Genomic DNA, 12,998 nt, shown 5'->3' on the forward strand with positions numbered 1-12,998 from the left:
CAGAATTGTATTTTCCAAATCACTGAATTCTTAAGTCTGCAAATAATGTATTTTGCACATTCTCTACTCTAAGAAAACTGTTCAGTATTTTTTTTTGTTTTACAAAAAAACGTTTCTTCTTCTGTAGTTACTAGAAATTATATAAACATATTTGTGAACTTTATATAGTCTGTACGTAGAAAATAAACATGAAAAAAATATTTTATGCAATAACATTGATTTTAAAATTCTCACATGAACAAATCCTTATACATAATGCATTATTCTTAATATACTTTAGTAGCAACATTAATATTTAAAAAAAAATTAGTTTGGCAATTTGTAGTTGACCATGCTTTCTTATTGTATCATGCTTGAAAATCTATGTTCCTGCCGAGTCTTCTGAAGACAGCCTGTGACACATTTTAAAAAGTCTGAGGTGCTCTCCATTCATTCAGATTGGTTAAGGAACCCTGGGTTTTCTTTTGTGTCAGTTCAGCTCTGAGAGCTCTTATTTCCACAGAGGCTTGCTTCCTGAGCTACAGGAAAAAGGTACATCACCATTAGTTATATAAAAATTTTAAATAGTTAGAAAATACAATATTTTATAAATACATTACTTTAATATTTATATTTCTGTATTTATGAAGTCCTTTGCAAATAGTTTAGTCTAGTGGCTACAACACAGCAGTAGGATTGACAGTTTACTCACCCGCTTTATAACCTGACCAAATCAATTAAATTTTATGAGTGTTTAAAAATGTATGCAAATATTTAAAACAATTGAAATGAACGAAACAATTAATTTGGGCAATGAAACAAACAATGCATATTTTTTAAAAGAAGCTCAGTTGTTAGAGGTACTATTTCATAGCTCCAGAGTTTTCAGCTGAAATCCCACACCAAGAAAAGTTTGTGTTTTCAGAATCTTCCTTTGTCTGTGTGAGTTTTTTTCTCTGGGTATTCCACTATTCATTCCAGCAGCATCAACTCTTAACTCCAAATGGTCTAGCATGAGTGACTGATTTGTGTACATGCGTGTGTCCTGGTGATGGATTGATGCCCTGGGCAGGCTCTGTTCCTGCCTTCTGCTCCATGCTGTCGGCTTCTGCTGCTTCCCCTGCCACCCTGCTTCAGACTAATTGGGTTTGACAAAACATAAATTAATTACGGGGCTAATGCAAACCATACACTCCATCTTGGCTCTGTACTCACTAGCAGAAAGTGACAGGCTTCATCCCACATATTACACATTGTTAGCTCATGACTTTCATTAATCACAGTGTACTGCACTGCAAACTCGGACGGAAAAGGACTGACGGAGAAAGTAATTGCAATGGATCAGCTAAGACTAGTTGGACAGCTCATTATGTGACAGCTAAGGAAACATATCACCTGTTAACTTAAAACTCATCAGATGAATACAGTAATGTTTGCCATTAAGCATCAGAACAGAAAACGTTCATATTGAGGAATTACACTACTGTTCAAAAGTTTGGGGTCACCCAGAAAGTTCCATGTTTTTGATAGAAACTGATACCTTTTAACATCAACATGCCATTAAATTGATTTAAATATATATCAAGCTATTAGCAGTATTTATAATGGCTATTACTGTCTGAAATGACTGGTTTTTAATGTATTATTCACATATGGCTGCAAAGCCCAATTTTTAGCAGCAATTCCTTCAGTGTCCTGATGGTAAACTCCATTATCTTATCCTTAATTAGATATGTTTACATGCTAATCGGTTATTAGACAAACCTTTGTAATTGCAGTAGCACCGCTGAAACCTGTTACTTTGTTCACTTAATTTGCAAGGCACTTGCATTTCTGAAGTTAAGTTCTGGATTCAAAAATGGCCAAAATGAGACCGCTTTCTTAAGAAACATGTCTCTTTTTTTATTTATTTTTTTTGCAAAATGAAAGGAGAGTTTCATATAAAGATGTCTATTAAGAGAAAAGGGTGAACTGCATCTAACCAGGGTAGGAAGAGAAGGGGAAAGCCCAGATGGACAACTGCATAAGAGGAGAAGGACATCAGAGTGTGTAGTGCAGCCAAATATTAGTAATGAATTAAAAATCAGTCATTTCAAACAGTAATAGCTATTATAAATACTAGTAATGCATTGGCTATATTTTTAAATCAATTCAATTGTATCTTGATAATAAAACAATACTTGTATGGCATATTTTCATATAAACGATATAGCTCAGAGTGCCTTACAACATGTCAAAGAAGTAATTGTTTGGAAAGAAAAACAATTTAAAATTAGATATTTATGCAATATTTTAATTAACATTTAAAAAATGCACACTTACATAAGACATAAATAATTAAGAAGAATATAAACCTTAAATAAAGAGTTGTTAAGATATATAAAAAGGTTTCAATTTCTATCAAAAACATGAACATTTCTTAGTGACCGCAAACGTTTGAATGGTACTGTATGTTGTACCTAACAGGTAAGAAAAAAAACCAAAATAATTCATATTTTATATTTCCACCACATTACACACACCATAGTTATTCGTTTTGTTAGTTACTCTACACTTAATTTTCTATAAGGCACATTACACATTTATTTATATTTTTGCATTGCTTAAACATTGATGTAATTTATAGTGAATAACAATTATTTTATCGTGTGTCACTTGATTTTACCCTCCTTCAAAGACAATGCATAAAATAAGTAAGACATAGTCTTTGTGGGTTTCCTTTCCACATCCTCAAAGATGAGCAGGTCAAATTAAATGGAATTCCAAACTGCCTCTGTATGTGTGAGTGAGCTCTTCAATGTTTTCTGCCTTGCACCTAGCACTGCAGGAATTGTCTCTGGCTCCCCAGGACTGTACAGTTGGAGATTGTTATTTATACCATGTAAAACTGTGAAGGAAGCTGTCCATAAATAATTTTTGTTTTCATTTTACTATCATATGTCCTCTCTTTCCATATTTTTTTTCTGTTTTTGCACATGCAAGTTGTGCATCCTGTAATTTAGACCAAAATCGCCTCTACTTTGCTTGACTTTGTACGGAAAACTTGCATATCTACCACTGCAACTGTAACATTTCAAATGCAACTTGAAACTACTGCATGCACAAATACAATATATTTAAATGCAACACTAGAAGAGCTGATGACTATTCTTATTAAACAGGTCTAGAATTGTTTTCCCCCACAGTATTAAGGAATAAATGAATATCAGAAGCTGTGATGGGTCCAGTGGGCACACCTTAACTTAGTAATATGTCACATCAAGCAATCTGCATATGCAAATAAAAATGAAGCTTTTTTTTTCACACAAATTACTACTACACAAAGATACACGGTGTTTAATTTTCAGTTTCTTATTGCTGGTGTGATATCTTTTTCAGCTTTACATACTTTTGATTAAAAAATTTTTTCAGAAAATATAAGTATAGTCCTTGAAGCTATTTTCAAAGCCAATGCAGTTTCACAGGCATGCTTAAAAGTAAAATCACATTCTATCACTGGCTCTTTAATCCTTATGTAAGTTTATAAAATATTTCACAAAATATTATGTGGTGGATATAAGTAACTGCTAAATTAATAATGGACGGACAGAGGTTTCTATACTACACCATAATCCCCCCATTGTTCACTGAGGTGTGATTTTGACTTCTTCTTAGGTTCCTGCCGAGTTAGTTACCTGGCATTGTGATGTATTTAATTGCTGGTAAGCATCATCTCAAGCAAATAAAGGAAACATAGTGGAGTTTTATTATTTACCTCATCTGTAAACATCAATCAACTTCTTTGGGGATTTTGAGTAAGATACATATTCCGATACAGTGCCTTCAGAAAGGATTCAGACCTTCACTTTTTCATATTTTGAATGTTGTAGCCTTGCTAAAATCATTCAAATTATATTTCCCTCTCATCAAATACCACTCCATACCCCAAAATGAAAACATGAATTTAGCACTTTTTCCAAATGTATTAAAAATACAAAACTGAAGTATCGCATTGACACAAATACTTAGGCACTTCACTCAATACTTTGTTGAAGGACCTTTGGCAGCTATTCCAGCCTGAAGTCTTCTTGGGTATGACACATCTAGCTTTTCACACCTGGATTTGGGGATTTTCTGAAATTCTGCTCTGCAGGTCCTCTCAAGCTCTGTCAGGTTAGATGGAGAACATCAGTACACAGCTATTTTCAGATTTCTTCAGAGATATTCATTTGGGTTTAAGTCTGGTGTCTTCCTGGGGGCACTCAAGGACCTGACAGAGTTGTCCCTAAGCCACTCCTGTGTTGTCTTTGATCTGTGCTTAGTTTCATTGTCCTGCTGCATGGTGGTCCTTTCTGTCTCAGGTGAAGAATGCTCTGGAGCAGGTTTTCATTAAGTAGAACTATGTGCTTCACTCTGTTCAGCTTTCCCTCAACCCTGAAAAACAATCCCACAGCATGATGCTGTCACCAGTATGCTTTACTGCTGGATCAGTATTGCACAAGCAATGAGCAGTACCAGGTTTCCTCCAGACATGGCGCTTAGAATTAAGACTAAGCAGTTCAATCTTGATTTCATCAGACCAGAAAATCTTGTTTCTTATTTAATGAGAGTTCTTTAGGTGTCTTTTTGCAAAATCCAAGTGGGCCTTCATGTGTCATCATAATGTCTAGTGTTGTAGTGGTGGTTATCCTTCTGAAAGTTTCTCCCATCGCTACACAAGTTCTCTAGCGCTCAGCCAGACTGACCATCGGGTTCTTGGTCACCTCTCTTACCATGGCCCTTCTTCTCCCGATTCCTTAGTTTGGCCAGCCAGCCAGCAATAGGAAGAGTCGTGGTTTTCCAAACTTATTCTATTTGAGAATTATGATGGCCACTGTGTTCTTTGGAACCTTCAATGCTCCTGAAATAATTTTGTTGCCTTCTCCAAATCTGTGCCTCAACACAATTATGTCTCTAAGCTCTGCAGGCAGTTCCTTCGACCTTATGGTTTGGTTTTTGCTCTGATGCACAGTATCAACCATGGGACCTTCTACAGACAGGTTTGTGCCTTTCCTGATCATGAACAATCAATTGAATTGACCACACATGGACTCCAAACAAGGTGTAGAAACATCTCAACAATGATCAATAGAATGGGATTCACATGAGCCAAATTTCAGGTGTCATAGCAAAGGTTCTGAATACTTTTGTCAGTGTGATATTTCAGTCTTTTTATTTTTGATAAATTTGAAAAAAGAATCCTAACATCCTGTTTTCACTTTCTCATTCTTGGGTATTATGTGTTGCTCAGTGAGGAAAGAATGAATTTAAATGATTTTAGCATAAGGCTGCCACACAATAAAATGTGAAAAAAGTGAAGTGGTCTGAATATTTTCTGAGAGCACTGTAAATAACAGTACATACCTTGCTTACATTCTAGGAATACTTTGGATGTTTCTAATTTTGGTGAATACATATTTTTGTACTTTTATTTCTGTAATATTTTTAAAAATAAAACCTGGGTATTTATTGATTTCCCAATATGGACAGGTTTTGTCTTTCAGACAGTGACAGACATCTTACCTTGATCTCAGTAACAAGCTTCATTTTGGCATCATCCACTTTTCTTTTCAGGTTGTCAATTTCATACTGCTCTGTGGTAATTTGAATTAAAAGACTATTCTGCATAAAATAAACATTTTCAGATTACTAAAACAGATATTGAACCATTTTAATATCAAAACAGTTAATCAACAGATAATCAAGTATTTCTACTGACTCTGCATACGGATTTGCAATTAAAACACTGACAGTAAAATTACTACAGTCCAAAATATTACATTTATTAATTACAAATTGATAAGCTATATGACAAATGATTCTGATTTTCTGTATTCGGTAAAACGGATAAAAAGGTCATCTGCAAATAGCTATGTTCTTTGAAAGGGAAAAATTAATCTAACTATTTTGTGTTTTTTGAAATGGGTGACTTCCATCCATCCATCCATTATCCAATCCGCTATATCCTAACTACAGGGTCACGGGGGTCTGCTGGAGCCAATCCCAGCTAACACGGGGCGCAAGGCAGGAAACAAACCCTGGGCAGGGCGCCAGCCCACCACAGGGAATGGGTGACTTAAGAAGGATAAATTATGAAGTACATAAATAAGACAATAAGTAACCAATAAGCATCAATATTCAGATTCAAATGATGGTGAGATTGTTCTTTTTAAAATATAACGTTTAAACCTTTGAAAATATTAAGTCCCTAAAATAGTGTGACTCCAGTATATAATTTATATAATATAATTTTTTTTTTTACTCTGTATGTAAAACGACCTTGGGTTTGTGAAAGGTGCTCAATAAATGTAACTTATTATTATTATGTATATATATATATATATATATATATATATATATATATATATATATATATATATATATATATATATATATATATGTGTGTGTGTGTATATATATATATATATATATATATATGTGTGTGTATATATATATATATATATATATATATATATATATATTATACTTTTAGGTGTACTGTATGTGCCCCTCATTCTTAATATAGTATAAAGTCCTCTATAGCTACCAGTTTCTAATTATGCTATATTCTTTTGTATTCTTCATAAAATGATATAGTAGATGTTAGATTAGATTATTTTAGATTATACATTACTCTTTTCTTTCAGTGAAATGTGCAGCTAGTGGTATATAGTGAATGTGTGAGGAATAAGGATGACATTTTCACATCACATAACATGCTTAAAGAAAATATTCAAAGTCTCATATTCAAGAAATTTTACATTTGTAAAAAAGTCTGTGATTGTCCTTGTTCAACTTTTGAAGAAATACCAGTACTTACATTGAATTTGACAAACTGGATTACAGATTGTACTGGATTGTACTATAAATTGAACCTTTAACTACTTTTGACTTTTGTACTGCTATATTAAGGCCACCAACAAGCCTTTAACTGTTGTGCAGGTACTGTATCTACCTACTGCCAAGGAAATGCTTAAAATGTTACTAGCAAGTGTAAGGTAAGGAGTGCATACACCAAACAACTTAAAAGATTTAAAATATAAAATTGTTTCTGGGCCTCATGATTTACTGACATATTATCCAGGTTTTATTCCTGCTGTGAGCCGGATGCTGCTAGAACAGGTTCCATCCAATTGCAATCCGGAACTAAATTAAGTTTCTTTGAGACTATTGTGAGAACTTTTGAAAATAAAGAAAGTGGTTTCACAAACACCACTGTTGTCTTTACTTGAGTTTTATTTTTATAGCTATCTCACCTTGGAGTCTGTATTCTTAGCTGGATTTCTAGGATTTCTTCTCTGCTCTCTTGTCTGTAGCTGTTGCTGAATCCTCTGATAACCGAATTCTAGCTCCTGGCAAAGCCTTTTCTGTGTTTCCTCCAGCACAACTGTTGCCTTTTTTGTCTCAAAATATCTCTTTTTCCAAATATCTCTTGCTTTATATAACAAAAAAATATGAATATTAAAGTTGGGAATAATTAGGCTAACAAAGATCAACTACTGTTTACTGAACTAGGATTTAAATAAAGCACCATAATTTTCTAAATTTAAAAAGCAATAAATGATTTTTAGAACAGATGCCTAGTTTTAATATACATTATTGTATCATTATTAGTTAACCATTATATCTGGACTCATACCGTTGTTTTCCAAGATATTAGTCAGATGATGTGAAGATTTTTTTCCTTCTTCTATTTTACTGACAGTATGATGATGACTGTCTTTAACTGAACATTCACTATTCCCATTGATGTAATTTAAAACTATAAATACCTAGACATACACTTAGTGAACATTACATATAGAAAATGTTCTTTGCATGCTTTACCTTGATTTCTTCCATGATAGTTTTGTGCTAGAAGACCTTTTGCCTTCTTTACTAGCTCCTGTCTGTTTTTTTCTAATTGCTTTCTTTCTTTCTTAGCAATTTTAATTTGTTCAATAAGTTCATCTCCTATTTAAAGAAAACAAAGGCAGACAATAAACATAGAGTACTGTATATGGTACCTTCACAGATGCACCCAAACACAAGATTACATATCCCTGATTTTTGGGACCATTAAAAGTGCTGAATTTGCTTACATCAGTAAGCAGCAATGTTTAATCAACAGGGTCACTGGCATACCAGATGCAACACAGCTACTGTATTGGCTAACAATATTGAAATATATGACACGAACCATGTTAACATGAATATCTTTATGAATAAAATATGTTGGATAACTATCAAGAGGTTTTGTAACACAGTTTAGAAGTAACGGCAGCAGTAGAAGTGTATATAGAAGAATATAGGTGCTCATACTCCATCCTGAAGATTTCTGTTTTTCTGCTTAGAAATACATAGCATTGTATGATTTAGTTTTAAAGAAAATTCAGAAACATTTGTATTTTACTCTAGCTTTTCATAATTAAAAGTTTCTTTGTTCATTTTCTTTTTCCCCTAGCTTTTAAAGACTTTGTGCCAATTATCAAGGAGCATAACACTGCTCTGTGGCACACAACTGAAAGCTGATTAAATCCAGAAGAGCAAACATGTTGAGCTAATGTGTGCTCCAAATTGTTAAAGCTATTAAATGGTTAAATAACAGTCTCAGAAGTATACATTTAGATGTTTATTTCTTTATCATTTTATTTTTCTTGGCAAAGTTATTATGGTAACATTTTCTGAAGTCAGTGAACAATAGTTTCTTTGTTCTGGAATGATTTTATAAGGTGCACTTTAAACTGAAGCTGACATTAAAATTAATAACATGTCACTTATAAAAAGAAACATAAATAGAAATATAAAGTTCTTTAAAACTAAGCTTAAACTATACTAAATTAATTACAACAATAAACAGATATAAAAATTAATTCAGTAAATCACACTATAATAATTTTGTGATGGATGTATGAGTAAGGACCTTATATTCATTGCAGGAATAAAAAAAACAAAAACGTGAGAGAGCAAAATGTTTTGCAAGTAACATCTAGAAAATGCATTAACTTCTTTTTACGATCACCCAAATCCTTATTCAATTAAATTAAATTCAATACTAAATACAATGGAAATTAAGAAGATAAAGGTAGAAAATGGGAACATTCGGGATCTTTAATTAAGATAGCAGTCCTAAGAAACAACAGGAACTGACTGGGATGAAAAGTTACAACCACAGAGGTTGTCTCAGGATGGAGTTAGTGAACCAGTCCAACCAACTATAAACTTCTCACATAAAGTAATTTATTGTTAAGGAATCTGAATCAGAAATGGCTTAATTGAGTTCCAGTAAGACTGATTTAATTTGAAATATGTCACAATTCTTTTACAGTGCATCCAGAAAGCATTCACAGCGCATCACTTTTTCCACATTTTGTTATGTTACGGCCTTATTCCAAAATGGATTAAATTCATTTATTTCCTCAGAATTCTACACACAACATAATGACAATGTGAAAAAAGTTTACTTGAGGTTTTTGCAAATTTATTAAAAATAAAAAAACTGAGAAAGCACATGTACATAAGTATTCACAGCCTTTGCTCAATACTTTGTCGATGCACCTTTGGCAGCAATTACAGCCTCAAGTCTTTTTGAATACGATGCCACAAGCTTGGCACACCTATCCTTGGCCAGTTTCACCCATTCCTCTTTGCAGCACCTCTCAAGCTCCATCAGGTTAGATGGGAAGCGTCGGTGCACAGCCATTTTAAGATCTCTCCAGAGATGTTCAATCGGATTCAAGTCTGGGCCACTCAAGGACATTCACAGAGTTGTCCTGAAGCCACTCCTTTGATATCTTGGCTGTGTGCTTAGGGTTGTTGTCCTGCTGAAAGATGAACCGTCGCCCCAGTCTGAGGTCAAGAGCGCTCTGGAGCAGGTTTTCATCCAGGATGTCTATGTACATTGCTGCAGTCCTCTTTTCCTTTATCCTGACTAGTCTCCCAGTTCCTGCCGCTGAAAAACATCCCCACAGCATGATGCTGCCACCACCATGCTTCACTGTAGGAATGGTATTGGCCTGGTGATGAGCGGTGCCTGGTTTCCTCCAAACGTGACGCCTGGCATTCACACCAAAGAGTTCAATCTTTGTCACATCAGACCAGAGAATTTTCTTTCTCATGGTCTGAGAGTCCTTCAGGTGCCTTTTGGCAAAATCCAGGCGGGCTGCCATGTGCCTTTTACTAAGGAGTGGTTTCCGTCTGGCCACTCTACCATACAGGCCTGATTGATGGATTGCTGCAGAGATGGTTGTCCTTCTGGAAGGTTCTCCTCTCTCCACAGAGGACCTCTGGAGCTCTCATAGAGTGACCATCGGGTTCTTGGTCACCTCCTTGACTAAGGCCCTTCTCCCCTGATCGTTCAGTTTAGATGGCTGGCCAGCTCTAGGAAGAGTCCTGGTGGTTTTGAACTTCTTCAACTTACGGATGATGGAGGCCACTGTGCTCATTGGGACCTTCAAAGCAGCAGAAATTTTTCTGTAACCTTCCCCAGATTTGTGCCTCGAGACAATCCTGTCTCGGAGGTCTACTGACAATTCCTTTGACTTCATGCTTGGTTTGTGCTCTGACATGAACTGTCAACTGTGTATATAGACAGGTGTGTGCCTTTCCAAATCATGTCCAATCAACTGAATTTACCACAGGTGGACTCCAATTAAGCTGCAGAAACATCTCAAGGATGATCAGGGGAAACAGGATGCACCTGAGCTCAATTTTGAGCTTCGTGGCAAAGGCTGTGAATACTTATGTACATGTGCTTTCTCAATTTTTTTATTTTTAATAAATTTGCAAGAACCTCAAGTAAACTTTTTTCACGTTGTCATTATGGGGTGTTGTGTGTAGAATTCTGAGGAAAAAAATGAATTTAATCCATTTTGGAATAAGGCTGTAACATAACAAAATGTGGAAAAAGTGATGCGCTGTGAATACTTTCCGGATGCACTGTAGATTAACAAGAGTCACTGTATATTTTACTTACTGTCTGTGGCAAAGGCTGGAAGCTGAGACTTATGAAAACTCATGGTCACCAAGGGCGGTGAGGGTGGAGATGAGTATTGTGGAGTTTCCTTAGCCTGAAATTCAAAATGCTATATTGTTATTTCTTAGTTCTGCCAAACTGGTACTTTTATTGTCATATTATATTTTTATTTAATAGTTAACTGTGTCTGTCACTAGAACCCACAATTCTACAACTTAATAAAACAAAACTGAATGCAATCAAGAAACAAAGTAATGAGTGACATTAGAAGAATTTGAGTAGTGTGCTTTGCTATCTCTGATTTTTGAGTTTGGCTGGATCTGATTTTTGAGTCTAACCCAGACAAGTGTCCAGGGCTAAGTAAAGCACAAATGTCACTTTTTAAGTCTCTGTTTTAATTCTTTAAAAAAGCACTCTGTGCTCAGTGTTTTCTATGCACAACATGCTCATTAAAAACCTGCAAGGCGTCACTAAGTTCAAGCAGATTATGTCTATATACCTATATATATAGTACAAGATGTGCTACATGTCTAAGTCAGGTTGAAATCTAAGTTATCAATGTTGATCTCAGCAGTAACACTGTCAGTGCACCATCTATTGCAATGCATTGTGTAATGCATGTATTAATAAAATGTATTACTATAAATCTTTGTGATGCGCCATCTGTTGGAGTGACAAATGTTACTGTTATATGGCATTTGGAATGGTATTCGTAAAAGCAGTGTTAATGTCTGTCTTGCACCATCTATTGGAATGACAAATGCAATGCATTTTATTACTAAAAATGTCTGTGATGTGCCATCTTTTGGAACGACAGAATCATAGCAACCAGGTAGACACACAGACAGACACATAGACGCTTATCCTTTTAGTAAGGGGGATATGCATGTCTGTACTTGTACATAGTATTGTATTGTTTATTAACTGCATAGAACTGTTTGTTAGGTGTACAGGACTCACAGCTTTTGCAAATGTGAAGGTGTTATATTAAACTAAAATGTTTATTTTCTCACTGTTTTATGTATTTATTAATGTTGCTATTTTCAATGGAGCTATTCTCTGCTGTTTCTAAGTAGGGTACATTTATACTCACTGACAGTGGGCCAATTGAAAAGCTTGGGTGTCTTCTGTGTTTATGAATTTACAGTTCTCTCTAGTAAGAAATGTTTTTTTTTAATACCTGTGCAGAATTTGCCCTCACTATGCTTCCAAGAGTGTCTTGTGCTCGTTAAGACTATCATTTGCTAATTCTGTTTTTTTCTCATTTCTGCCTGTGGCATTTTGTTTACTGTGGTAATGATTGTTACCGTTTGTTCAGAGTTGTTCACAGCCACAGCCATATTGTTGTCGGGTGCATGTTGCTTGTGATCACATGACCTGATGCCATCATGATGTGTGACGTCAGACTATAAAAGAAGGCAGCACTCATTCAAGAGTGTCCATTCTTTAGAGCAAAGAAACACTAAAATTAAATCAAGTACTAGTCAGGGATTTTTTGCTATTAGTTCTTTTGGTATTAATCTCTCTTTACTTTTTGACTTTTGTTTTGCCCCTGAACTTGACAAAAGATACTGCCTTCCTGGTATTTGACTCACACCTATTTTGAGCATGATTTTGCTCTTTCCATCTGCACAAACTTCCTTTCCTTGCCAATTTCCTCACAAATGAGCAGATAAATGGTTTGTATCTATAATAGTCTCCAGCTATTATCATAGCTACAGCTACAGATTTTTGTTCCAATCAGGTTTTTAAGTGGAAGTAAAGTGAGTCGTGTAGATCTCACTGGTCTTACCTGATTAGCTGTTTTCCAGTTCTTACCATTTTCCACAATTTCCCTACAATTATAAACAAAATATATTCATTAAACAGGAAATATAACAAATATAACAGTCCAGAAGCAAACAAAAACATGGAACGTCTCTATAGTGAATAGTATCTCAAACTGCTTTATAAGAATAAAACTAGGTTCATAGCTATGTCTTCATTCACACAGACGAATGTTAAAGTGTCTTCTTCATAAATTTTTACACATTAACACACTTTTAAG

At 34.8% G+C, this 12,998-nt stretch overlaps 1 protein-coding gene across 2 annotated transcripts in view; it reads right to left on the reverse strand.

Moving 5' to 3' along the window:
• Window positions 1–43: 43 nt before the first annotated feature.
• The window catches only part of spata1 (spermatogenesis associated 1), a 39,446-nt gene continuing 26,491 nt past the window's right edge, over window positions 44–12,998 (reverse strand). For both annotated transcript variants that reach the window (XM_028811540.2, XM_028811541.2), the window contains exons 7-12: window positions 12,744–12,786; window positions 10,952–11,045; window positions 7,825–7,950; window positions 7,254–7,432; window positions 5,521–5,619; window positions 44–518 (exon numbers count right to left, since the gene is read on the reverse strand). In XM_028811540.2, the coding sequence (XP_028667373.1) occupies window positions 405–518; window positions 5,521–5,619; window positions 7,254–7,432; window positions 7,825–7,950; window positions 10,952–11,045; window positions 12,744–12,786 (655 nt within the window). In that variant the 3' untranslated portion in view covers window positions 44–404. The remainder of the gene's footprint in view (window positions 519–5,520; window positions 5,620–7,253; window positions 7,433–7,824; window positions 7,951–10,951; window positions 11,046–12,743; window positions 12,787–12,998) is intronic.

This window comes from Erpetoichthys calabaricus, chromosome 10 (genome assembly GCF_900747795.2).
Source record: "Erpetoichthys calabaricus chromosome 10, fErpCal1.3, whole genome shotgun sequence".
NCBI lineage: Eukaryota > Metazoa > Chordata > Cladistia > Polypteriformes > Polypteridae > Erpetoichthys > Erpetoichthys calabaricus.